This window comes from Sphaerodactylus townsendi, linkage group LG02 (assembly GCF_021028975.2).
Source record: "Sphaerodactylus townsendi isolate TG3544 linkage group LG02, MPM_Stown_v2.3, whole genome shotgun sequence".
In the NCBI taxonomy this organism is placed as follows: Eukaryota; Metazoa; Chordata; class Lepidosauria; order Squamata; family Sphaerodactylidae; genus Sphaerodactylus; species Sphaerodactylus townsendi.
Window position 1 is genome coordinate 137,058,034 of NC_059426.1, and position 27,796 is coordinate 137,085,829.

The 27,796-nt window shown below is 39.5% G+C and overlaps 1 protein-coding gene across 14 annotated transcripts in view; it reads left to right on the forward strand.

Annotated features, from left to right (window-relative positions):
• Positions 1 to 27,796, forward strand: part of NPAS3 (neuronal PAS domain protein 3) — an 875,259-nt gene that overhangs the window by 159,867 nt on the left and 687,596 nt on the right. Inside the window, exon 2 of one of the 14 annotated variants that reach the window (XM_048484771.1) lies at positions 10,076 to 10,174. The exons of the other annotated variants lie outside the window; for them this stretch is intronic. Coding sequence (XP_048340728.1) covers positions 10,123 to 10,174 — 52 coding nt within the window. The 5' untranslated portion in view covers positions 10,076 to 10,122. The remainder of the gene's footprint in view (positions 1 to 10,075; positions 10,175 to 27,796) is intronic. 14 annotated transcript variants of the gene reach the window in all.

The window sequence follows — 27,796 nt, forward strand, 5'->3', positions numbered from 1 at the left end:
TTCTCAGATATGGGCGAAATTCTAACCATTACATTATCCTGGTTTTTTTTTTTTTTTTTGGAGAGGCTGCTGTTGAATAGTATCAAGGAGTTGGGGCTACCAGTGATTGATGCTGTGCCTGGCCTTCAGGAGCCCTTCCTCAAGGGCCAAAATTACCATGGAAAAGACTCTGCTTCCTTCCTTGTACTGACAGAAATTAAGGCTTGCAGGCTGGCAAGACTGCTGTCGTTGCCAAGCAAACCCACAATGGCCACTGCAGGGGGCATTTTTTTAAAGGTACAGATGCTGCTTTATTATTTTGGGGGTTTAATCCCCAGTGCTTTTTGTTTTGTCTTTTACATGTCAGCTTTCTGTAAACTTGGGGTTTTCTCAGGTTTATAGAAAGATCTGTCTTGTCTTCTTATGGCTTCAGTCTCTGGACTGAAATATCCACGGGTGGGACCATGTTGAGAATTTGATATATTAATGATATTTGAGAATTTGATATATTAATGATAAAATTCACTCAATCAAGTTATATAGCATTCAGTTTTTATAATGAAAAATGGGTTATTTGCAGTAACTGAAAAGCTTCAGGGAGCACTGTAAAACTTCTAAAATACATTTTTAATGAATACAGTATGCTACAATAGTATAGGATGCAGCAATTTGCAGCTTTCTCTTACTTTAGGATTGGTTGTGTAAGTAATTTTGTTTGAAGAATATGCAATCTTAAGTAGAATTACCGTATATGCTTGCATATAAGTCGAATTTTTCAGCACATTTTTATGCTGAAAAAGCCCCCCTCAACTTTAAACAAATATTTTAGGGTTTTTATTTTGTCGGTGACCAGGGGGCGCAGTTTTTAGGCTAGCAGCACCAACATTTCAGGGATTTTTCAAGAGACTCTCCTGATGATACCAGCCAAGTTTGGTAAAGTTTGGTTCAGGGGTCCAACGTTATGGACCCCCAACGGGGTTGCCCCCATCCCCATTGTTTCCAATGGGAGCTAATAGTAGATGGGGCTACATTTTGAGGATCCATAACTTTGGACCCCTTGAACCAAAGGTCACCAAACCTGGGTGGTATCATCAGGATAATCTCTTGCTGATACCAGCCAGGTTTGGTGATGTTTGGTCTAGGGGGTCCAAAGGGGTGCCCCATCCCCCATTGTTTCCAATGGGAGCTAATAGTAGATGGGGCTACATTTTGAGGGTCCATAATTTGGATCCCTTGAACCAAAGTTCACCAAACCTGGCTGGTATCATCAGGAGGGACTCCTAAAGATACTCTGAAATGTTGGTACTGCTAACAAAAACATTCCTCCCCTGACCAAAAATCCAGTTTTGAAGGATTTTAACTCTTGTGTTTTAGCTTGCTTGCTGGTTTGGCTAAGGTTTTTGTACTTTTAAAGTTATTGTTGTGACCATATTGTTTTTGTTGACTCCCTTTTCCACTTACAGAGCTAGTTTACTGTTTTTCTTTGAAATAAATATTCAAAAATATTTAACCTTCTAATGCCTTAATTAATGTAATTTTATTGGCATCTATTTTTATTTTTGAAATTTACCAGTAGCTGCTGCATTTCCCACCCTCGACTTATACGCGAGTTTCCCAGTTTTTTGTGGTAAAATTAGGTGCCTTGACTTATATGCGAGTATGTAGGGTATATCCTTCTAGGTCCAAAGATGTCAAAAGGTTTAGAATTAGCCAAATCTGTTTAGGATTGCGCAGTAAGAAATTATACTTTTAAATTTCCTAAGTATGTCAATGAAGATACTTCTATATGCTAACCAAGTTACAAACTTTGCATTTTATATCGTAAAAGCAGCAAAATAGGTTTGTTGGGAAGTTAGTGCTGCATATAACTTCAGTTCCCTCCAGAGTTCTGGGTTTTTTCCCCCTGGGGGAAGCGGTTCACATCTAAGTTCTCTCTGAGAAATACCAGTGGGAAAAAAATTCAAGAATTTTTCGACTTACATGGAATATATAGGAAATTTTTTTAAAATGAGAAAAAACATTAAAAAGAAAAAAGGAATTTACACTTATAGTAAAGCAAACATCATTGAGAAGGCTTCAGAATGATGAAGAATATTGTCTGATCAGTGAGATGTCTGATCAGTGAGTATATATTGAGATGGGAGAGAAAATGTGAGATGGGCAGAGCAATCCTGAGGGCTGCTAGCTGTGTTGCACCTGGCTGCCGGTGTAACTGTGGTGGTGCTAGTGTGCTCCCTGAAGGTTTTCATTGTGAATGACTGGCCAAAAAAGAGCATGTGGCTGGATTTTCAGAAGCTGCAACCGCATCAGTGTCCCCAGTAACTGTGCTATATTGTCCTCTATGGGTGTTACTTCGTGACTTCATTTACACTGACATAAAGGTTGGTCGGCTCCCTGAGTATTTTTGATCCCTCCCTTAGGACTGTGCACCCTTAGGACTGTGCTGAAAATATAATAGTTTTAATAAAATACATTGTATGTATACATTTCTGGACTATGACCAGAATGAATGAATTAGTTGTGTAAAGTTTTTGTGGAGCACAATGCAGGAATAGAAGGATGTGATGAGGATGAATAAGAGGAACAAAAATTGAGAGGATTTGAAATGAGGCTTCTGGATTTCATTAAGACACCCCTCTACTTTCTGTCTATAATTTGTACATTCATCTACACTAGTACTAGGTTGGAATAAATGTTCATTTCTCTACTTATTCCATACTTTAGTTCCTCCGCTGGTAAATTCCTTTAGTTATTCCTCCGCTGGTAAATTTCTGCACATTTTGTTTGTATGCGTGCATGCATGATCCATTTGATACTTGTTTATGCAAAGTTGATAGTATTGTAATCTGTATCTCCATAATAGTAATACAGATCCAAATGCACAATACCCCTTCACCACAAATCTCTGGGATACAAAAAGGTTATATATGCAACTCCATTTCACAATAGTGACAATTCAGATAAGAGCAACCTATTGTATGGAGAATTGCAATTAGAAAATTTTTAGAAGTGTTTCTAAATAAGCATAGGTGCTTATTTGACTTTTTAATAAATTGTTTACAGGCATGAATGAGCAGTGTAGTACTAATAATTAAAATATTGTGTTAATTATATCCTAAACAGGCTACAAATAGCCATTGCAAACTGTTTAACTCTGCAATAAAGATACACGTAAAAATTCAACATTAGAATAGACTTTTGTAAGATTCCATGTCCTACATCGGGGCAGCACCCATCTTTACTGCAGACAAGTGCTGATGGAATCAAAGTGGAAAGCTCACTGAAAATGTCAGCTCACTCTGTTGCATCAGTGAAAAGGTCAAGTTCAGTGTTAAAAATGATTAAAGGTGGTTCTATACCAGTCAGTTACAAGGCAATTATCATCAGTGGTATGTGCAGTTATAACGGTGGTTCCAGGCCCTCTTGGTAATAATCTTCGCAACCACATTACACACCCAATTTTTTTTCCAGGAGCTAATTCATTGTGAATTAGTTGTTGACTACTGAAACACTTACATCTCACTTTTTCCCATTTTTGAAAAGCTCAAGACAGATTACATAAACATACATCTGAATTAGCATATGAACAATAAAATATTATAGCACAATAAAAATTAAGTCCATTCATTAAAACAATTAAAAAAGAACCACAACCATCATTAGACACTGTCTTAATGTTAACTGTGTTTAATACCTATTTAATTGTCTGATTTTTATATGTTGTATGCTGCTATGAGCCAAACTGTGGTTGGGAGGAGCGGGATATCAATTTAATAGAATAAAAATAAAATAATAAACAACTCTTTCAACTGGGATTTAGCTAAAGTTTAGAATGCTGGTTGATGTAGAGAAACAAACAACTCCAATTTGTTGGTTTTGGTGGGTTTTCCGGGTTGTGTGGCCGTGGTCTGGTGGATCTTGTTTCCAATGTTTCGCCTGCATCTGTGGCTGGCATCTTCAGAGGTATAACACAGAGAGAAGTCTGTTACACAATGTGTCCTAACAGACTTCCCTCTGTGATACACCTCTGAAGATGCCAGCCACAGATGCAGGCAAAACGTTAGGAACAAGATCCACCAGACCATGGTCACACAGCCCGGAAAACCCACCAGAAACTGTTGAATCCGTCCGTGAAAGCCTTCGACTAAACTCCAATTTGCCATGGTTCTTGGATGCAGATGTCATTACACACTGGAACTTGATCAAATCAACATGATTTCAATCAAGCTCCATGTGTGTGAAGAAGAGGGGGGAAAGTGAGAAGTGAGCACATGAGTGTGGCAGCAGACTGTGCCCACCTGGAAAATTATGACTTGTGCTCCGTAAGTACAGTCAGACAGTAAAAATAAAATAACAGAGGTTACAAACAATAATGCCATTCAATAAATCTCTGATGTGAGCACATTGAAATTTTGTACAATTTTAGCCACCTTGCCCATAAGTCTGGATATAATTCAGAAAACAACAACTAAATTGATGAGCATATAGTAGTACATTTCTCAATCAAAATTTGGATTTTTTTTTTAAAAAGGTAATGTAGCATTTTTTGTATGATCTATGAAATCCTATTGAATTCGGTGGAACTAATTTCAGAGTAAACATGCATGTGCAGTCAGGTCTATTCCAATGAAATCAACTGACCTTGGGTTTAGTATAGATGAAAAGACAAGAGTCACTCAAGATCTACAATTTTTGTTTTATTTGAAAAGATTAGCATCATGATTGCTTTCATTACTATCTTCAGTGTTACTCTTGTCCTGTGTTGTGGAGTAGTATAAAACTGAATAAACCAGAAACAGAACCACAGCACAGGATGTGTCTCATGAGCTGTTAGCCACAGTGTGGAAATACAGTAGAACCCTCATACATAGAGATGCTATATTTTGGATTACTAGCTGCTGAAATCAATTAGGAAGGCATGGCCAGCACTGTCATGTGCTGATCGTGGGATAATCTTGTCAATGCTACTTTTGGTCTGACCCAACAAGCCAATCTTTAGTTTCTTGTGATTAATATAGTACTTCAAGTTTGGCCTTCTGTTTTTCTTAGTTTTGTAACCCCTTATCTTAACCAGTTTTACTGCTTTTGTCTCCATCTCTTAGGGCTTAAATCATAATAAAAACAAGCACGAATGGCAACATGTTATTTGAAATTCATATTTCATTTGCTTAATGCTCAGACTGCACAGTTATTTCTTTGCTGCTAAAAATCAAGTAAATTGAAAGTGGCCTTTTTGCTGTCCTGCTTGCTGTTAAAGCAGATATTCACGTTTCAGTTATGTGACCTCACAATTGCTGCAGTTTGGGTCACAAAAAGTCTGACGCATTAAATGTTGTTTCTTTGCTTTATAATTCTGAAAGATAGTGGTACAGTATGTGTGTGGTCTGACTATTTTTTGCAGACGTGATCTGCATTTAATCTGTGCAAAATTAATTCCCTAAGCTGCTGGCAGGCAGCATGTACTTGTTAATTATTCAGGTGGATGACAAATGCAGAGCAGAGGTTCTCGCAAAGACAAAGTTTGTATGATGCATGTTTAGTAACTGATAGGCTTGACATTCTGTGGTGTCTTATTCAGTGCTAATCCTAATAAGCTGCCTGATGAGATGAACGCCTATCCTCCAGTCCTTTATAGAGAGAAAGCAGAGATTTGAAAGAACTTCATTATAGCCATAAATCCCATACTTTATGTTATTCTTGGTGAAAAGCGATCTTGTCCAGATGAATAACAAAAAAGGAAGGAAAAAAGTCAGTATTCTATTATAACACCAAACGCTGAAAAGAAAAGAATAACACATTGAAACTGTTTTCTGTATGAAGAAAGCAGAAAGCTTAATTTTATTGGCAGGGCCATTATTTTGTATTGTAATGCCCTTAATGTTCGTTAACATTTTGTCTGCATGAGATGTAAACCTATTGATATATGATTCGGTGAGTATTTGCAGTTTATGAAGCACATACACATGGTAGGTTTCAGTAGTTTCTTTTTGAAAGTCCTAGACCAGGGGTCTGCAACCTGCAGCTCTCCAGATGTTCATGGACTACAATTCCCATCTGCCCCTGACAGCATGGCCAATTGGCCATGTTGGCAGGGGCTGATGGGATTTGTAGTTCATGAACATCTGGAGAGTCGCAGGTTGCAGACCCCTGTCCTAGACATACATTCAGCATCTGACTTGTCACTTTGAGATATACATGGTATGGTTCAAAGTTGCCCACACAGTTGTTGTTTACAAAAAGATGTACAGAAACGCAAAAGTGAGATTCTGCCCTGTCCTAGACCTCACTGCTTAGATGTTTTTTAATTATTTGAGTTTATCCCACTTCTCATCCTCCATAAATGTAGCAATTAGAATAACAATTAAGATCCTGGAAATAACTCTAGACATAAAGAACAGATCCAGAGTTGATATCAAAAAGTTTCATTCAAAGGAGAAAGCAACTAGAGCCTCAGAATATATGCAAACAGAATTTGTTAGGATAGACGCCAGCAGCCGCCTTAAGTTATCCACCTAGTTTTGTGGCAGTTTGGATAAGTTTCCAACTTAGTTCTGAAGTGAATACCTGTTATTCTTGCTTCCAGGAACAAACACACAAATGAACAAAAAATTTAGTAGTAGTGGAAACTAACCCTAAAATAACATAACAGATTATCATCGAGAACAGGTGGCTACTTAAGTAGCATCTTGGACAATTAAAGCGATGTAAACACAATCTCTTGATAGCATTCTGTTCTGTAGCAGGCTGGTGACTTGTTTAAATGAAAACAATGGTAAGTTGTCAGTTAATAGTTTAAATGGGGAACAGAGTTGGCAACTGTAAGCTGCACAATTAGAACACTTCTTTCCCTTTCCACAGATGGATCTTTTTTCCTAGAAAAATGATAGTTTGAGACACTATTGGAATACTTTCTGTAAACTTTTGTTTAAAGGTGTCTGTGTCTTCAAGGCTGTCTCCCTTTATTATTTGTATCCTGTACTTGGTCAAGTAGCTCAAGGCAGCCTGGATAGCTCTGCCTTACACAAAATCCTGAACAATTTTGTGAGGTAAGTTAGGCTCATTGTGAATATCAAGTTCAACATCTTCCAGTGAACTTTATAACACTAACAGTAATTTTTAAAAATGTACACAAAAATAACTAACTTGCAGAAATTACTTATGTCCTTTTGCAAAACAGTGCCCCAAAATATGTTGGACTGTCTATTCACGTTTTTCCTACCTTTCCTTCAAGGAGCTCAGGTAAACATACATTGTTCTCCATTCCTCTTTTTTATGTTCTCAGTGAGGTAGGTTAGGCTATGCGTCATCCCATGTTAATCCAGTGGTCAAAACAGGTATTTGATCCTGGACCACCCAATTCTTGCAGGGTTGCCAACCTCCAGGTGATGTCTGGAGAACCCCTCCCCCCCTAGAATACAACTGATCTCCAGAACAGAGATCAGTTCTCTTAGAGAAAATGTCTGCTTTGGACTGTGGACTATGTCATTATACTCCACTGAAATCCTACTCCTTCCTTCCCCTAATCCCACCCTCTCCATGCTGGATTCCTGAATCTCTAAGAAACTTCCAAATCTAAGTAGGCAATTTTGAATTCTAGTATGACACTGCACATAGTGATTCTTGCTTAAAAGTATTTTTGTTTTCCAGTAAGTAGAACTAATAAAAAAATAATAATGAGAACTGTTGATGAGAAGGGCTAACTATTGACTAATTTAAGAATCTTCTGTACCCCCCTCCCAGTTTAATTTGGACAAATTAGTTAGCCTGAGACTATTAGATTGTCTACTAACAGGATTTAATGGATTGTAGAAACTGAAACATACAGGGGAAAGTCTTTGAAGTGTTTTACTAATTTACTCATCCACTTTCCCCCTTTCCTAAATTGTTAGGCATAGTTATTTCATTGCTGAGACTTAATTTTACCTAGCAGAAAATGCATTATGTACTGGGTAAGTAATTGGTGTCTATAAAGTGATTTCATAAGGCACTTGATACATAATAGCTTATATTCCTCTTTTTCATTATAGAAAAAAAGTTATTTTAGGCAACTCAGCTATGCAGGATAGACTTTAAAGGATAGGGATACCATTATATGCTATTATACAGTTTTCCTTATTTACATATTAAAACTATTGTGTGAGCTTTGTAAGATAAACTAAATTCAATGAGATATTTGGAAAATAGTTATGGTGTGCATTTGAGAGAATATTCTTATTGTCTATGAAGCAATTTCTGGGCCACATTCACAGTCTTGTAGCAGTGTACTGTGTGGCTTCAATCATCGATCAGATATGGAGAATTCAGTTAGAAAACTGAACACCCAACAGGCGTTAAAGTCAATTTTATCCTTCTGATGAGGGTTTTTGTATGGTATACATATTGTACATGTGTATTTTTCACATTTCCCCTTTCAGTTTTGTTTCCACTTAGGTTTACACATTGTTTTACAAAATCCACCTACTGCTGCATACAGTGTTCCAACAGAGACAACCAAATATTGCATGGGAGCTCAGAGGCAGGGTGTGAAGACAACAGCTCTCTTTATTATTTTCTCCCTAGGAATTCTTCCTTTATGCATTTATTTAAAATGTTTATTCTCAGCCTTTCATCTGTACTTTTCACAGTGAGTTACAGAATAACAAAAAGACACCAACTGTGGGGCAACCATGAGGATCAATACACTACAGATATTATTAGCAATACTATAAATTGTCTTTCAGAATCAATTCCACAGTCTTACTCTCAAGTCAGTATGTTTAGGACTGAAGTACATTTAGGTTTTCTGTGATTCAGAATAGTTTGTTGAAGTTCACTCTATACAAAATTAAAATACAGTAGAAGAGATGGATAAACCCCAGTAATTCTAATACACAAATGTAGCCATCTCTTAACTAGATACTTTGAATAACCATGAATAACTTTCATTTCCTTCACCTATAGTGTTTTAATCATGCTTTGAATTCTGCTGCTTAGCAAGAGTAGTTTAGCTTTCCAGTTATCATTCAGTTAGGCCCTGTGGCCTTCAGCTCATGAAATTTAAGATATTTAAGCTCATGATATTAATTATTTTTTGTAGAAGACTTTCACACCAGAATCAACTGGCTGTTGTGCGTTTTTCTGGGCAATGTGGCTGCAGTAGACTTCTACCCAAACACATGCAAGTATACTTCACACACACCCTCCCACCTATGAAGTGGACAGAATATATACCCCACCACACAATCACTCCTCACTGTGCCATAGAAAAATACCTTTTACTGTGTCATGCCTCTAAAAATGCCAGCCCTAGATGTGGGTGAAACATTAGGAGCAAAAACTACTAGACTGCAGCCACATAGCCCAGAAAACCTACAATAGCCAGTTTCATAATTTTTAATGCTTTTAAATATTTCACACATTTGTATACCTCATCTTTTTCTGGTGCAGTCAGGATTTGAGGCAGGTACAATGCCTTCCTCTGTTCTGCCTTGGCAAGGTGCTGTCAGGTTTTCCTGCCAAAATTCTGCCACTGGGAGGACTCACTGAGCAGCCACGCCTTTGTTTTGGGCACTGGGTAGAGTAAATGGATATTTATTTCCAACCTTACAAAAAATGAATAAACTAAATACGAGAATTATAAACCGCTCAGTTGAGACAGGATTATATTATCAGGTTAAAAATTCCAAAACCCTTTTCTTTTCCTGTCAGACATCCTAAAATGAACAAAGAGGCTTTTGGTGTTTTCATAAGTTAAACAAACACAAGAAGCTTTTATTTTCAGGAATATTAAAAGATGTTGACAAGGTCAAAATATTTATAATTAACTGAAATCAGGTAAGTTAGTTGGTTTATAGTTAAATGCAGAGTGCTGCATTGGCCCTTTCCATTCAGGCCATTTAACCTGGGTCAGGGCTGGGATTAAAACCGTTTGGGGCAGGAACTTCACATGGCTCCCTCCCCTAAATTGACGCTGCCCCAGGTTAAATGGCAGAACCTGGGATATTGCAATTTTTTAAAAAATATCCCGGGTTGCTACAGCGCCCATGAAAAGGGGCCTGGGCGACAGCCTCCGCTTTTGCCTGCGGTTTTCTAAAAACTTTCCTTCTCTCCTGCACAGCTTTGCAGGACAGGGTGACCGGCCCTCTGGCCTCCGAGGTGTCAGCCATGGCTGTGGGGGCCCGCCCTCTCGTCCCTGTGGGGCTGTGCAGGGAAGAAGGTAAGTTTAAAAAAAACAAAGTTCAGATTTGCTTTCTCTGCTGTTTTAGTCATTATTCCACAGAACCTTCTGGACACTGCCAGAGAACGTAGCAGTCTGTTTATGCTTCTGTTCAACCTGCTCTGACTGAATAGGACCCCTCCTCAGAGCTCAGACCATTCTCTGAGCAAAACGCCACAGAACTTGCCCCAGAATTCTTGTGTGTTGTCTAAAGAACTCTCCCCTGTTCTCCATAGCCAATCACACAGAGGTCTGATTTTAACCCTTTAAGGTCTGCATTCTACTTGCCTGAATGTGTCTAATTGTCTGCATTCATCACAGCAGGTAACAACAGATAGAACATAAACATATGACTATTAAAAGTAGGATTGAAACAAATGATTAAAACAGTTAAGCTAAAGCCATTAAAGCTACCCTATAAGCTCTTTCAAATAATTCCATTAAACAGCTTTACTGAAAGGTTCCCAAAGATAGTGCCTGCCTCACCCATGCTGGGAGACTGTTCCATAACAATGGGGAAGCAACAAATAGGCTGTAATAGTTTATATCCTTGTATTTCACTTCTCTTCTGTTGTCATAGTGTGGCTTCTTTCTCCATCCTTTTTGGACATATATCAACAAGAGCAATTGGGGAATGAGTCTAAACTGTGGTAAGAGATCCCAGATCTTCTGTTGGAGTTTTCAAGCAATAGCAGTGGCAACAAAGATGAGAAGCGTCTAGAGACAGGAATAAGCAGCAGTAACAATTCAATTGCCGAGACAACAGTTGAAGCGTCTCACGCCTTACAACTACTTCCTTTGGATTGGCTGCTGCCAGGTCATCCCTGAAGGGTAACACCAAAGGGAACTGTCCCTTAGGTCATGGCTTTAGTTTTTGAGACAGTGAGGGTAATATTTTATGGTTAACTTTTATTAGTTAAAATGACAGGTCATCATATTTGGGAGCATTGTATACCTATATATACAGATCTCTCTCTCTCTCTCTCTCTCTCTCTCTCTCTCTCTCTCTCTCTCTCTCTCTCTCATTAGCATTTATTTTTATTGCCTGGTTCTGGTCTGGTTTGGCTGTCCCCATTCCAAACCAGAAGTGCTCTATTAATAATGTCATTATACCATCAGTTGTGAAATGCCGTTGCTGAATACTTCAGGTTGGCCCTTTCCGCACTGCAAATTCTGAGCTGGTTACAGCCTGGATTAACGAACCCGGCATAGCCCTGGGCCCTTTACATGGAGGCGCTTTTTGGGGGTAACTTTTTTCAGAAACTTATCTCCCTCTGATGCAGCTAGGTAGGCAGGCACACAGGCTCCCCCAGAACCTTACTGGAGCCATTAGTGCCTGCATGGCTCCACAATGGGAGCTGGGAGGGGAAGAAAAAGAAAAACGCAGCCGCATAATGTGCTTTGCTGGCCCAGCATTCGCTTAGCCCCAGCTGCAAGGCAAGTTGTGACTGTTATCATTATGAACTTGTGACTGTTATCATTATGAATTGTAGGTATATTTTGACATTTTAATATTTTACACTGTTGTTACATTGTTGTTGGAATGTTGTGAGCCACCCTGAATCCAAAAGGGGAGGGGTGGCATATTAAATCCAATAAACTAAACTATTATTGTAAGGATAAAATGGAGCAGAGAAGCCATGTCAGATATTCTGATATATTTACCTACCGTGTTTCTCTGAAAATAAGACAGTGTCTTATATTAATTTTTGCTCCCAAAGATGCGCTATGTCTTATTTTCAGGGGATGTCTTATTTTTTTGTGTTCTGTTCGTCGGGCATGCTTCCAAACAAAAACTTTGCTACGTCTTACTTTCGGGGGATGCCTTATATTTCGCACTTCAGCAAAACCTCTACTACGTCTTATTTTCAGGGGATGTCTTATATTTGGGGAAACAGGGTACTTGCTTCACCCTTTACTCACCTGCCCCAGCTTTCTCCCCTGTCTCTAGCCAGTGAGGTGGAATGATTAAGAACAGTGGACTCTAATGTGGAGAACCACATTTGATTTCCTGCTCTTCCACATGAAGTGTGCTGGGTGACATTGGGCTAGTCCTAGTTCTCTCAATACTTTCTCAGCCCCACCTACTTCACAAAGTGTTTGTTACAGGGAGGTGAAGGAAAGGTGATTGTAAGCGCCCTTTGAGCCTTCTTAAAGGTAGAGAAATGTAAAAGTGAATTCTTCTTGTTTGTATCCTCCTCCATTAAAAACTTCTCCCAAGAGAAAAAGTTGCAAATGTCTTATGGTGGTTTTAAGGGCTATGATCCATTTCCTTGTTTTTCTTGATACATTCTGTGTATTGTGGTAAACTTTGCTGAACTCCACATACTATAAAACTATGCCAGTTATGCCCAACAATCATGAATAAACAGAGCAAAAAGTATGATCTAATTCATTTTGAAGGACATTTGTGACAGATTAATATTTGGTTGCAGAGAAAAGAATGATCTCCGTGCTTCTGCAGTGCCACTAGGCTATAAGACATAAAGCAATGCATAGAAGCCTAGTGTATATGTATGGTGTTGTGCAAAAAATTCCAATGAACACCTTGGCAGTTAGTCTAAGAGATTCATCGATCAATATATGACATATTTGCAAGTGGTGATCTGAATCTGCAGGAGTTTGGACATCCCTAGCATTAAGTAAAACTCTTTAAGCAAACTAATTAACTAGAAAGAGTCCTGTGGGATTGGCTGGTTTTGCTAGAGAATTATGTTGCTCCTCATTCATTGATTCCCTTTGGAGTTGGCACTGAGTGTGGGATTAGAAGGCACGGCTTTTTGGCTTTTCTGGAATCTTTATATTAATCTTTAGCTGCTTATGATGTATCTGTGCACATTAACAGTTCCTAAGATTGTTGATAGCCCCTTTGTGATGAAAGACGCTATGTTTAAAGCCCTCTCTTGTTTTAAGAACTTTTAAGGTTACAGTAGGGTACATCATTAAGAGTTGGTGCAGTGCCACAAACAGGGATTGCATCAATATAGGATTCCTAATACTTACTTCTACATGCTGTAATGGATACAGCTGAAGTACTGATGATTGTTTTTCATAACTGGTAACAATCACACTTGTTATTAGAACAGACCCCTGGCTATAATGGGCCCAATCATGTCAATTCATTATATTGTGCTTACTGGCAATGTGTTTTATTTCAGATTTCAGAAACCTTTAATAGGCGTTAGGGCAATGTATTTTATTTAGTTGAATAGTTTCCTGTGAATTGGTGTATATGACATTTATCCTTGGAGTGAGGGAAAGATTATGTTGTGAGCCAGTCCCTGGGCGATGAGAACTCTGACGTACAGCCTGAAGACATCGTGGATCCAGAACTGACTCCTGGCATGGAAATGCAGGCAGCAGAACCAGCCCCAAGCCCATTCCTGCAAGCTTAGGCAGAGCCTGATGCTGTGCAGCAGGGAGAACCATAAAGAGCCTTAGATGATCTGGGTAATGAGCCAGCTGCATGAATGAAACAAAGACAGAAGCTGCAACTACAGTGTAAAGGAAAAGTGCCCATAGTGCTACATAGTAAGGCAGAAGGCTGCGAGCTAGAGACATCTACATCTGAAGAGGACTAAGTCTCACAGGAACCTGACTCTTAAGAGGGACCGTCTACTTAAGCTATGCCTTGAGCTTGGCTTATCTTGATACAATGAGTGTGCTTCCTGGTAAGTTCCACGTACTGGACTCTGGCTCTCAGCCTGCCTGCCTGTGCCTTGACTGTGGCCCATCCAACTGCCCCTTTGCTTGCCACCTCCCTGGTCTCTGGATTGACTGACCATTCAGCCAACCACTACCAGCAGTACAGATTATATCATTCATTTCCATTTTATGTATGTATGCATGCATGCATGCATGCATTAAATTTAAATATCCCGCCCCTCCCCTTTTGGGCTTGAGCAGCATCTATCTGTTTTTGTTGTGCACTGCCCTGAGCCCTCCGGGGGACGGTGGTATATAAGTTGTTGTTGTTGTTGTTGTTGTTGTTGTTGTTGTTGTTGTTGTTGTTGATGATGATGATGATGATGATGATAATAATAATAATAATAATAATAATAATAGCTCGAATTGTAATAAAGGCCAACAACCAGCTAAAGATCTGGCAGCTGTGAAATCTACAACAACAACAACAACAACCGTACAACATTCATATAAATAATAAATAATAAAACTTTTAAAATCCATTAAAACAATATTATCCAAGTGATGATGAATTAAATCAGCATGGCAATAAAATTGGCACATAGAAAGGACCTTGGCAGCTCAGTGAAGAGCAATATGTCAAAGGTGGCAATAAAGATGTTTAATAAATGGTAAAATAGTTGGTTGTTTGGTTGATGGGGAGGCTCAGATGGTTAACTGTAGCTGCTCCAATCATACACCTAAATTGTACCACAAGGCTACAGCTTAATGCTGACAAAATAAAGCCTCCAACTGGAGTGTAAGAACAACAGACTTTTTTAACTTATATATTTCATTACAAACTTAAATGGAAATGTACACAAGTTTACAAGTATGTAACAAACCAGCTATCTACACAAGAACAAGCTAGCCGGAAATCTAGACTCAATACTGACCTCATAATGAAACTACAAGGCTCATTCTGTTAAAATGATAACAAAACTGCAAATAAATAGAAAAGTCCACAAGGAAAGCCCCGGTCCAAAATATAATTTTTTTATACTTACAAACTGAATAGTATTAAGAAATGCAACTTGTTAAATGAAATGGGATAATGTACAAAAAACGAATATTATATACAAATACAATCAATTTAAACCAAAACTCATAATGTAAAAAAAAAATTAAAAAATATACAAAGGATACCAAAAGAGACTGTGCTCTGCTAGCTTGACTCCCGCTTCTCGCAAAGTCCTTAAAGAAGCCAGAATACAAGGCTAATCATACAATCCACAAAGAGGAGAGAGAGAATAGCCAGGTGCAATCATTCCCTCATTACAAAAATGGTTGAAAGTCAATTGACTGATTCAAACCGGAGGGGTGGAGTGTATTAAAATGAAAGATAAAGAAGCTCTCGAGGTGACTGCAATCCACATCCTCCTCCACATCAGAGATAAGGGCTAAAACTCCAAAGTGTAGTGAATTCCAAGGATGATTCATATATAAAAAATGGTCAACAAGTGGAGTGTCATTAATTCCATTCCTGATATGAGAAGAGTGTTCAAATATGCATAATTTCAATTTTCACTGTGTTTTGCCAATATAATATTTTTTGCAAGTGCAGACTATAAAATATACAGAATTCACAGAAAGGCAGTTGGAGAAACTATCCAAATCTGTTTAGTAATTAGCCTCAGGGAAAGACATACTCCTCATTTCAATTGCTAAAGGACAGGTAGCACAGTTGCCGCATTTAAAGTGACTTCACACTGATAAGGGTTTGTTCAATTGCTTGCCAAAGTCTGAGGAGCAGCAGTGGCGTAGGAGGTTAAGAGCTCATGTATCTAATCTGGAGGAACCGGGTTTGATTCCCAGCTCTGCCACTTGAGCTGTGGAGGCTTATCTGGGGAATTCAGATTAGCCTGTACACTCCCACACACACCAGCTGGGTGACCTTGGGCTAGTCACAGCTTCTCGAAGCTCTCTCAGCCCTTGTAAGCCCCTTTGAGTCTTCTACAGGAGAGAAAGGGAGGATATAAATCCAAACTCCTCCTCCTCCTCCTCCTCCTCCTCCTCCTTTGCTGCTGCTGCTGCTGCTGCTGAGTGGATCAGAATATCTCCCAAATTCCAGGTTCTTCTAAATGTTATCAAAGGGGGACCAGAACAACCAGGGAGATCTTGGAGAAGTACCCAGTACCTAAGAATGATATTTTTAATACCTGAACTTTTCAGTAAACTCAAAAGAAAATACAATCCTGGCTGTATAAGTGCGAGCATTTGGAGTAAATAAAGCCTCCCTAGACACATTGTCAGATCTCATTCTCGCTTCATTCAGGAATCCATGAAATTTTCCAGCCACCTGCTCAAGAATGGTAAATTTGAGACTGGAGGGTAATTACACAACTCTCCTGGATCCAGAGTAGGTTTCTTTAGGAGTGAACAGGCCACTGCCTGCTTCAAGGCAGGAGTAATCACCCTTTCTCCCAGCAAAGCATTTACTGTTTTCCAGATCCAGTCTACCATCCCTGCCACTGCAGGTTTAAGCAGCCAGGAGAACGGCAAGAGTCGGACAGTCATATGGTGGATCTTAGACTTCCCAAAATCCTGGCCACATCTTCAGACTGGACAAGTTGAGAGGTATACAGCACAACTGGACAAATTGGCACCCTGAGACCATCCAGTTCTGTCACTGCTAATGTATAGTTCAAGTCAGAACAGATGTGAAATATTTTATTCACAAAGTGTTTTGTAGTGGGCTGCAGAGCAGTCCACCTTCTCCCCTAGGTCAAAACCCAGTGGCCCCTGACCATTTGGAAGAGTTCCACAGGTCTGCACTGTGCAGATGCAATGGTGGTGAATAAATACTGGTGGGGTTTTTTTGTTGTTGTTACCTTAACTGCTGCAGAATAGTCTTTCAAATGAGCTCTAGGCTATATCTGGTGAGATGTGTCCCGAGTCTTTCTACACTGTCACCCTAGCCATTTCACATGAACACATGAAACTGCTTTATTCTGAATCAGACCCATGGTCCATCACAGTCAATATTGTCTACTCCAGGGGTAGGGAACCTGCGGCTCTCCAGATGTTCAGGAACTACAATTCCCATCAGCCCCTACCAGCATGGCCAATTGGCCATGCTGACAGAGGCTGATGGGAATTGTAGTTCCTGAACATCTGGAGAGCCGCAGGTTCCCTACCCCTGGTCTACTCAGATTGGTAGCAGCTTTTCAGGGTCTTTATGCAGAGGTCTTTCACATTACCTACTGCAAAATTATTTTAAACTGGACATGCTGGGACCCAGGACCTTCTGAATGTCAAGTGGATGCTCTGCCACTGAGCCACAGCCTTTCTCTTGCCTTTACATTGCAACCATATTATCATTTTGGTGGTTACTGTGTAATATTAACTTATTAGTAATATAAAAGTATGTTTCCCACAAGATGCTGGTTTGGATACTACTTGAAATTCTATCCACAGAAACTGTGCCTTCTCTGCTTCCCAGTCCCACTACAGTCCCAAGTGGCCCCCTGAAATGTTGCCCATGTGGGACAAGGGATCTCCATGAATAGCTCTTGGAAAGCTGGAGGTCTGTGCAGAAGCTGGGGAATGGGATTACCAACAATCGTCACTTTCTTGCACATATGCAAATATTAGGTGGGATGCAACTCAGGGTACTTTATTTTTTAAATGAATTTTAATTCATTTTCCTATCTCCAAAAATGCTTACCAGCATGTTTACTAAGTTGTGAAATCACCTTCAGTTTTTCTGAACCCCATTTATCTAACTGCACTACATCAGTTTCACATTGGAATTTGTAGTATAGCTCAGATTGGCTACAGCAGACACATTTTAATATTGCATATTCTTTCTGTCTGAATAAATTGGCCAGGTGAGCATGTTTTGTCAAGGAAAAAGGAATTTGGTAGCAGACTTCTGTTTACCAATTTATTTGCTATTAATTATAATATCGATAGCTATTTAATATTTGAGAAAGAAAAAAGCAGTTAGTTTTCTGAACTTTCTGTTCCTCTTTCCTTGACTTCACCTGCTCTCATAAAAATAAGTGAATTTCACCTTGAAATCAGACCTCTTTCACAAACAGTAATTTTCAAATAATAAATAAGTTGGATCTCTTTGAATTCTCCAACATGGAAGTTCAAGCAAGGCAGTCAAGACTTTTCCACAGTGATTTGCAAGGGCTTCTGTAGCATTGTCTGAGCCCCCAGGGCACAGAAGAAAGGCCAGGACATATTTTTGTTGAAAAATGTTTCCCCAAGAGTCTGAATTAACATTGTAAAGTAAAAGAGACTCTCCAGGACCAGGCCCTTGAAAACAGATATTTTTAATGTCTTCAAAATATGCTGTTTCATTATATTTAGTGAATTGTGTCCTAATTTCAATTGGATGATAAAGCTTCACCATTTAATTTGACAATGTTGGAAAGAATCTTTCTGATTTTCCAAAATTAAATTATATGGATTGCTTCAACAGCAGCCAAGGAGAAACAACAGCCCTGCACTTCGTTATACTGATTCAGGCAATATTAGATAACATCCAGGTATATTACAAAGTTTGGCAGTTGCTAATTTTCTTTAGCCTTGAGTTATTCAACATATTGTAATGTACTGCTATTGTGTCAATACACTGTCAACAATTTCAATGCACATATCAAACATCCTGTATCACTTAGAGAACAAAATTGATCAGAATCTTCTCTTGGAATAAAAAGACTACTTTTGGACATAAATCTAATAAAAAATATAGCTTGTTGACTTGTATTGACTATCCCATTTCAGTTTTAAGCAGTTGTAAGTCTTTCAGCTCCACCTCTTAAATGGCTGAATTGTTTCTATTGTAGTAGGCGCAACCTTACACTACCTTAGGATAGTTATGGGATACAATTCATAATAGCTTCCTCGCCAGCATGGCCAATTGGCCATGCTGGCAGGGGCTGATGGGAATTGTAGTCCATAACATCTGGAGTGCCAAAGGTTCACCACCACGGCTCTACTGTATGACACAAAATATTTTCAAAGGCTGGTTGTGACGGTAAGATCATACTGATAGGGTGCCATCCCTGCTTCCTGCTCAGAATTTCTGTAAGCTGGAGAAAAGGGTGCTGGTTTGGGCACTTCTCCCTTGTAAAGAAATATGTCAGTGGAAACAGGGACAATTGTTGTGACCTTCTTTCAAGGATGGGCAGGCAAATGTGAGCTGTGGAGACACAAAGGTTGGTGCTTGGAATATTATACAGCTTGTAGGGCCATATAGATGTCTCTGGGAATTCCAGAATGCAGGATTAGCCAAGAAGTGGCAGAATAATGGCGTTTTTGAGATCAAAGAAGCAGCAAATGGCTGGGGACAGGGCATGGCAGGACACAGCAGTTTTCTCCACTGGATCACCTGTGCCCCACTACAAAGAGCTTTCTGACTCTGACGCCAGAACCAAGGGTTTAGTGAGCAAGGAAGACAAATAAAATATTTTTATTTACTCAACATGAATTCTTCTGATTAGCAGAACAAACCTTGTTTGTGTTGCTCTTTGAGCACCTTTGGATCCTGAATATGGATGTCAAATATGGATGTCAAATTGGACCTTTTAAAAGAATAATACATGAAATGTTTCTCAGGATGTAAAACTTTGCTTTACAGTTTTCTAGAGAGGACTTGGACCCAGCACATTCTTGAATAAAGCAACAACAAATTATTTGGGTGTTATGTGTTTTCTGGGCTGTGTAGCCATGGTCTGGTAGTTTTTGCTCTTAATAGACTTGTGCGAGAGAGAGAGAGAAATATATTTTACCATAGCATACCTCTGAAGGTGCCAGCCATAGATGAGGACGAAACTTTAGGAGCAAAAGCTGCCAGACCATGGCCACACAGTAAAGAAAATCCACAATACCTAGTTGATTCTGGTCATGAAAGTCTTTGACAATACAGAGATTTATTTATTTACTTCATTAACTTTCTGCCTTTCTCCAAAATGATCCAAAGTGACTCTGCATCATTCTCCTCTCCTCCATTTTATCCTCACAACAATCTTGTGAGGTAGGTTAAGTTGAGAGTATATGCAAGCCCAAAGTTACCCAGAAAACTTTCATGGAGATTCAAACCTGAATTAAATCCTGACTCTTTAACCACTGTGCCACAATGACAAGGTCCATGAAGAGCCCTTGTTCCTTGTTAGATCCTCAAGATTTATTCTTAGTGATAAATTAGATTAAACTGTGCTAACAATTTCACTTGAAGGCTACATGTAGCCTCATGGAGTCATAATAACAGTCTTTATGGAAATCAGGAATTCAGGCACAGATCTGTTATAGGCCAACTTTTTTGTTTCCTTTTCCTCATATTTTTAGCACTTCAAGGAATTCTTTAGAATGCAAGTATGTAAAAATATTACTCTGTCCTTACAAATAATTACAGTAGGAATAGAATATCTAACTTCCATTTTCACATTAAAAGCATGTTTGATTTTTTAAAGAAAACATTCTTACCAAGTTTTCTCATTTACCTAATAATATTTTTATTTTAATATAATGGGTTGAAAAGATTCCCATGTCTCACTCACCTCCCCCTTTCTTAAATCTCATTTTCTTCTATGTACTGATGTTCCAAGTGTGCCTCTGGTTGTCATCTGCAGATACTCATTTCAATTTACTTATATTTTGTAGTTGGGAAAAAATTAAGACAAGCATATTGTTTTATTATGAGTCTTTTGAGAGGATTAAGAATTTTCGTTTTTGCTAAGGGACATAAATAATTATTTTATCTAATCACTGTTTCCAATGACGTTGCTTTCGTTGAAGTATGTATATCTGTTTAAGTGGCATATATTTAGTAATTTTAAATAACATTTTCAAACACTTGCCCTTTTTTGATTCCCTTCTGTTAAGAGGACTCTTGGGATACAATTAGTAGTTGCTGCTATTCTTCTTCATTGCTACTTCTGGCCACTTGCCCACCCTCTGGCCACCTACCCACCGTCCTTCTAAGCACAGTCTTCTGTGCCACTGCCTGGCCAGTAGAAGTCTGAGGGGAGGAAAAACAGCAGCCGTACTGAGTACATGACCTAAGAATTCTTTTTACAGAAATGTACTCATTTTGCACTCATGAATGAATGACAGATGATAGAAGTGTTTTGGCAAACATGTTGAGGCTACGGAAAGTCACTTCCACACCACAACTAGAATCAAGTACCTCATCAAAGACTCCTGAGTAAGTTTAGTATGTCGTCAGGTCTTTGTATGGGTTAAAAGTTGGTTAAACAACGGGAGCAGAGGGTAGGAATAAATCGACAGTTCTCACAATAGAGGGGAATGAACAGTGGAGTTCCAAAAGGATTGGTATCGGGACTGTTTAATCCTAACGGTAAATGGCTAAGCTGCTAAGGGAATAGCATGTCGTGATGACTAATTTTCCAACAAGGGGGAGCAAGACTCATAAAGGGAGTCTTGCTCTATCATTGGTGGGTGACAGTCCATCCTCTCCCCAGAGCAGTGGCACCTTGGCGTTGCTGTTCCATGGGCCCGCAGAAGTCCTCTCACCTAGCCTGTGGAACAGCTGTTCTGTATCTCTCTCAATCTGGTGAATGGGCAACAACATGACAAAGTTTAATATAGGCAACTGTAAACATAAATTGGAGGAAAAACTCCTGACTTTACATGGGGGAGCTTGAACTATCTGAGACTGAGACATTAATTAAAATGTTGACACAGTGATGGAAAATGTAAGTGCCATGCTGTGAATTATTAGGAAGGGAATTGAAAATAAAATGGCCAAAAATATAATACCCCTGTGATCTATAGTGAGGCCTCATCTGGAATACTATGAACAGTTCCACTCATTGTATCTAAAAAAATTGATGACTGCAAACATGATGTCTTTTAAAGGAGATTAGAAAGATTCAAGGAGGAAAGATCCATCAATGACTGCCAGCCATGGGGACTGAGAGCTCTGTCCAGAACAGGGGGGCAATTTTTTTAGGCTAGTTGGAGCTGTGTGCCCTTGTGCCGGCGTGTTTGCCCTCCCCAGGATTTTTACCCTGTCAGAGGACTATGCAGCCATTAGCTGGCCACCAGACAGCTCTGCTATCTCAGAACCCGGAAGTTTGGTCTGCGGCGGGGCTGTGCTGCTGTCCCACTTGACTCCCTACTGGGATTGAGTACTGGTAGCGTACTGGACCTCAAAAGGGTCTCTGTCCGTTGGAATTATGACTGCCTTTCAGCAGTGTATGTCCATGCAGCCCTATGGGACTTTTCAGTGGTGGGGATGTCCAGGGTTTTCCCTGCTCCCATGCTGCTGAGAAGCCCTTTTTAAGGTGGCGGGGCAAAGCTCATTGGCGCCATGGCCCATCACCTCTGGTTTTGGATGGGGTGCCATAGGAATACCTAAGGAGGCAATAAATCTCTGAATATCAGGGAATTTTTTGTTCCGGGGTTAACCCTTTTTGTTTTTGCTCCAGGGTAAACTGGTTGGCCACTGTGTGAAACTGGTTGCTGGACTAAATGGACCAGCTGTCTGATCAGTAGGGCTCTTTTTATGTTCTTATGGTGTATTTTTTGTGGCTTTCCGTATCTTCCATCTGGATGCTGATGTCTGAAATGGCCTAAGGTCCATTTTACAGAGTGACTGTTTGAAGTGTGCACCAATATGTAGGAGTGCTTAGTTGTTTAAGTGAGAGTTTTACAGATCATACCACTGTATTTCATCATACTAATCCCCTCCCCCCCCCCTTTTTTTGCAGACTGTGCTCTAGTGGTAAAAATTACTAATAGCAGCAGGAGAGCAATTCACAAAAATGGGTTACTATACATATAAAATAGTCAAAATGTATTAGGTCTGAAAAGACTGAATGTGACTGTGAAATTTGTTTGTATACTGATACAGAACATAGACTGAGGATCACCTAAGGGTTTAAATGTTCCATAGAAGGTTTGCAGTTCTAGTTAGACATTTCTGCAGAGATAAATTTTTCTCAGGAAAATCCATTATACTGTTCAGCCACTTAAAAAGTGTGCTAAAGAGGTAGTTGGCTGACATTCATTTGCCAAAATTATTAATGATTTGTTTCCTGAACACTGACTTCATTTTCAGTTCTGTTAACATAAATGATTTCATTCAAGTAGGAAGTGCTGGTTAAGCACTTTAGAAGCTGCTGGTGTGACTTCTGACACTACAAGAGGATGGCTTCTAAGAGCATGTATCTGCTGCAAAAGCTCTAAGAAGACTTTCTATGAAGAATATTTTGCTAAAGTAAAACAGATCATTATTATGTCTCTGGAAAAGAAATCTCTGATTTTTCTCTCTTTTCTAGCATTGGGTCATGAGACATAATTGGCTATTGCTTCCTTTACAAGTTTCAGAGGTGGCTGTGTTGACAGCTCTCGAGTTGCCTCTGGGTACATCATAGAGTAAAGCTTCTTATGGGTTCTCTGCTTTTTGAACCAAGCTGCTGTGAATTTAATTGTGCTCCCCTCCTGAGTTACATGATGTACAACTGAAATCCCTTATTTAACACAAACAGACCAATATTTTATATCTGGGCATATCTGGACATGTGCAAGATCAAGCTTTTGCTTACATACTGTCGTACTGTTCTATCATTGCAGAATGTAGATGATAGAAAAGATGGCAGAGGAGATAGATAATATTAGTAGACAATTGCTTTACTTTATTAGTATATAACAGTTTACAGGAAATCTCAGGATAAAAATGGCCCATTATGCATGGTACGCTTATCTCAAACCTGTTCTCTACACACTGGGCTCATAGTGGGCACTCCTTGCATTTCTCAGTTTACATGTGAGGAGGCAGTCCAGTGTCTTGCAGCTGCTTGCAAGTCTCAAAAGGGTCTCTGGTTCTCTCCCAGTTATCTTAACTCTACCCATCAACAGCCTTAAAGGCACAGAACTGATATTCTCTCCCCATCCCTTCCCTCCACGCATGCACGCATGCACGCATGTGCACTCTGTGTGTGTGTGTGTGTGTATCTGTGCTGCCATCACAGGAGAAGAGAAAAGAGACCTACAGCAGAATGAATGGATTGGATAGTAAATCTCTAAATTAGAAGAGATATTAAAGTGGGTGAGATGAAATGTGGTTTTTGAGAGTCTTTATGTGGTGGGCATTGCAGAAAAAAATCAAACAGCCTGGGTGCTCCTGATGCAGAAGTGCTTCATTGTGAGCCTCTTCAAAGCCAAATCTGACAGCACTGTTGGACACCCCCGCCCCCGCCCTTCAAATCAATCTTGCCTGTGTGTTGACTGTGGACAAACAAGTGTAATTCTCAGTAATGCCAATACTCGCTGAATGGGCATTGTCCTAACTTTGAATTAGCTGTGTTTTCCCTCAGTGGTATCACCATATACCTAAATTTGCTTATATGTCTCTGTTGCTAGGAAGAAGGCCATCTTTAATAAAACAAAGCAGTAGTTCTGAATGAGGAGTGTGAACAGTTGCAAAGACCTTTTGAGGGTCTCCAGAAACTTTGGGTTTCTCAAAAGTTCCCTTTTCCTCCCTAAAATATTCACTGGAAACATTCAGTTCAGCCTTTTTTTTCAAATGGAAAGCAAGCATAAAGCTTCTGTGACAAATCTTTATCAAGATATAAGTAAAAATTCAAGTACAAATAGATTGTTGTTCTTGACTCTTTTGCCTATATTGAAACTGTATTATTTTATGTGAAGTATGTGTAATAGAGCATTATATTTGAAAAGTCTGTGTTGAATATTATTTCTGACAGCCTTTTTTAAGGTCACTAAAATTCCAATAATTCAGTGCAGAATTGAAGTCGATTCCAGAGAAAAATTTAATATAGTCTGTTTGCCTGCCAGCTTCAACATAGTTTCATGGCATTGAAATAGTTTGACACATTGAAATATAAAGTGCATTTGTCATATCTATTGGTAGAGTATTTTATATGATCACATCTAACAAAAATCAAGTCAAAGTAAAATTTATGCTGCTGTTTTATACTTGTTACTTTGAATTCTGACTTGGTTTGTGACAAGTCACAAATAACTCTTCATAATAAAATAATGCTGAAATGTGTGGCCTCGAAGTATACATACAATCCAATTAATTGTGAGAGATATACATCATCTGTTGCATGTATATACGTAATTATGTAAATTGTGTATGTTGTTTTGTTAGTATGATGCAGTGTTTAGATGTATTTTGTTGCATAGCTAGAATTGAGCGGTTTAGGAGTTTACTCTTGCAGCGTATTTTAAATATGTTTAAATAAAAAGTGGATTTTTAGATATGTTTTAATGGCTACAGAATATTTCAGCATTGTGGTTTAGGAAAGTATCTTTAAAATAAGTAGGCGAATGTACAGTACTTGTTGAATATAGACAAGTACGGCAGAATTAAAAGACATTCCTTATTTTTAGATGACTCATGACCATCAATGCTGATTGAGCTGGTTGTGTACATGAGAACCAGTGTGGTATATTACTATTATTTATTAATTCTTTTTAAAAGTATATTGTCTGTCCAGGAACCTGCCGAAGGCAGATTACAAAATAATAAAAACAAAACATTAACAATATTAATTAAACCCCACCGATAAAAATCCAGCCCAGCATAAAAACATACACTATACAAAGAGAACACTGGCAGCTTAAAATAAGTTTCCAGACTAAAATATTTTTAGAAGTAGTAGTGAAAAAGACAACTTAAGCCTTTATGCAAACAGTACTGTTATGTATATAAATGCTACCTCAAATCGATATAGAAAAATGTGAAAGAAAAAGGCTTCAGATGAATACCCAGTTACCAGATGTAGACAGAAAAAAACTGTTACTGTCAGTAATCATAGATGACCAACTAACATAAATCAGAATTCTCACAATCATGTAGTTTTAATTCATAATGGATGTATTAAAGTACTGTTGGGTATGGTGACTGAAACTTTCCTCAATTATTTGCCACTTAATTATTTGCCACTTTCCTCAATTATTTGCCTACTGCTCCTTATTGCCCTCTGGTTTTCAGGGCTGTTACATCAGGGTCCCCTCATATTGAGGGGCCTACCGTCCCCCCCTTTTTCTGGGGGTAGGTTTTAAATTTGAGGTTGGACGCCTGCTTTTATGCTTTTATGTATTAATTTGTTTCCGCTGGTTTTAGGTTATTTTAGTGCTGACATGAGATGGAGCTTATGTCTTTATATTGTATATGTGTTTTGCTCCTGTTGTCTCTGAATCCTTGCTGTTCACCGCCCGGAGCCCTTCGGGGATCGGGCGGTATAAAAGCCGAATAAATAAATAAATAAATAAATAAATAAATAAATAAATAAATAAATAAATAAATAAATAAAAAATTATACAAGAATTTTTTAAAAAAAAATACAGATTTTTTCACAGAAAGACCAAATTGCAGCAATAAAAATGTCAAGGATTTTTAAGGAATAAGTAAAAACTGAAGCTTCTTTGTTTTATATTGCCTTTCCATTTTTTGCCAGGCATACAGTCCAATAATTAAATTGATTTGTGAAAGTCCAGAAGGATTTGTCCAGAATTCTATTGCTAAAATTTCATGATAAATTCAAGATATTTAATTTTGTATGATAAAGATAGTCCCCTGTTCAAACACCTGGTAATTACTGAGGGGCATATGGTGGGAAAATGGTGCCCAGAGACAGTTGTTCTCTGGGTACCCCCCCACTATGTTCAGGGGGCAGGGCTCAGGTGGATGGGGGCCCCTGGCCTTGCCTCCCAGCTGACTGTCCCTTCTGATCTCCCCAGAGGGAAGGGCAGAAGGGACTGCTGGCTGATGGCTGGGAGCCAGGAGTGGGGGTGAGGTTTAGGGGGTGTCCTTGGGTTTCCTTGGCCCTGCCCATGTCGATGATGACATGGGCGGGGCCAAGGGTGCCAGAAGACGATGAGCTGTCGTCTTCCTGGTCACATGGGGGGCTGATTTTGTGCCCCCCATGTGATCAGATTAGTAGTGCCCAGGGACAGAGGGTACCCACTGTCCCTAGGGCCGTACGCCACTGTTACTGACCTATGGGGTGACTTTGCTTCACAACATTTACTAGGCAGACTGTTTACGAGGTAGTTTGCCACTGCCTTCCCCAGTCGTCTATACTTAACCCCAAGCAAGCTGGTTACTCATTTTACCAACCTTAGAAGGATGGAAGGCTGAGCCAACCTTATTCTGCCTACCTGAACCTGACTTCTGTTGGTATCAAACTCAGGTTCTGAGCCCATCTTTGATTGCAACACTGTAACATACCGCTCTGAAACAAATATATTAGAGGCATTTTTGATTGAAGCTCTTTATTATTAGCTTTTGGAGTACAGTTCTTTTTTTTTAAAAGGAGGCTAACAGCTGATTTCAACTTTTTGTACAGACCATTGGTTATTTTATAAGGATATCTAAATAATTCTACATCATGATTCCATGCCATGGTTAATCCATTACAAAAATTCAATTTCCCATCACTGGAAATAGACTCCACAAAGCCAGATCATGTGTGGAGGTGGGGTGAATACCCGGACTAGCCAACCTGCAGTGGGGTAGGTACTTGGACTGGCCAGCTTGCAGTGGACTGATCAGGAACAGGCTAGATCAGGAACAATGGATGTGCCTCAACTGGCTTGTGAGATAATGCAAACAAAGGATCTCTTCTTTAAATGACTTTTTGTCGCATACTTGTGGCGGTCTGGCTCCCCCTCACAGCTCCCCGACTGCGGGTCCTTCCCTTCCCTGAGCTGGGTCTGGCTCAGTGCCAGGTGTTTCCACTTGGCCCCATGGGCCAATCACCCCTTCGCCCACAGGGCAGAGTCCTGGAATCGCCATCTCCTGTGGGTTAGACTGCTTTGTTCCATCCCCCCCACGCTCTTGGGCGACTGAGGGCTCTGGCCTCTTCCACTGCCCCACCTCGGCTGCCCTTCCTGCGCTCCCCGGGCTGCCTTCCTGCCCACGGGTCCTCGCTCTCCCAGAAAAGGGGAAAAGCGGCTCCCTCTCCCTCTTGCCCAACCCTCTCCCTG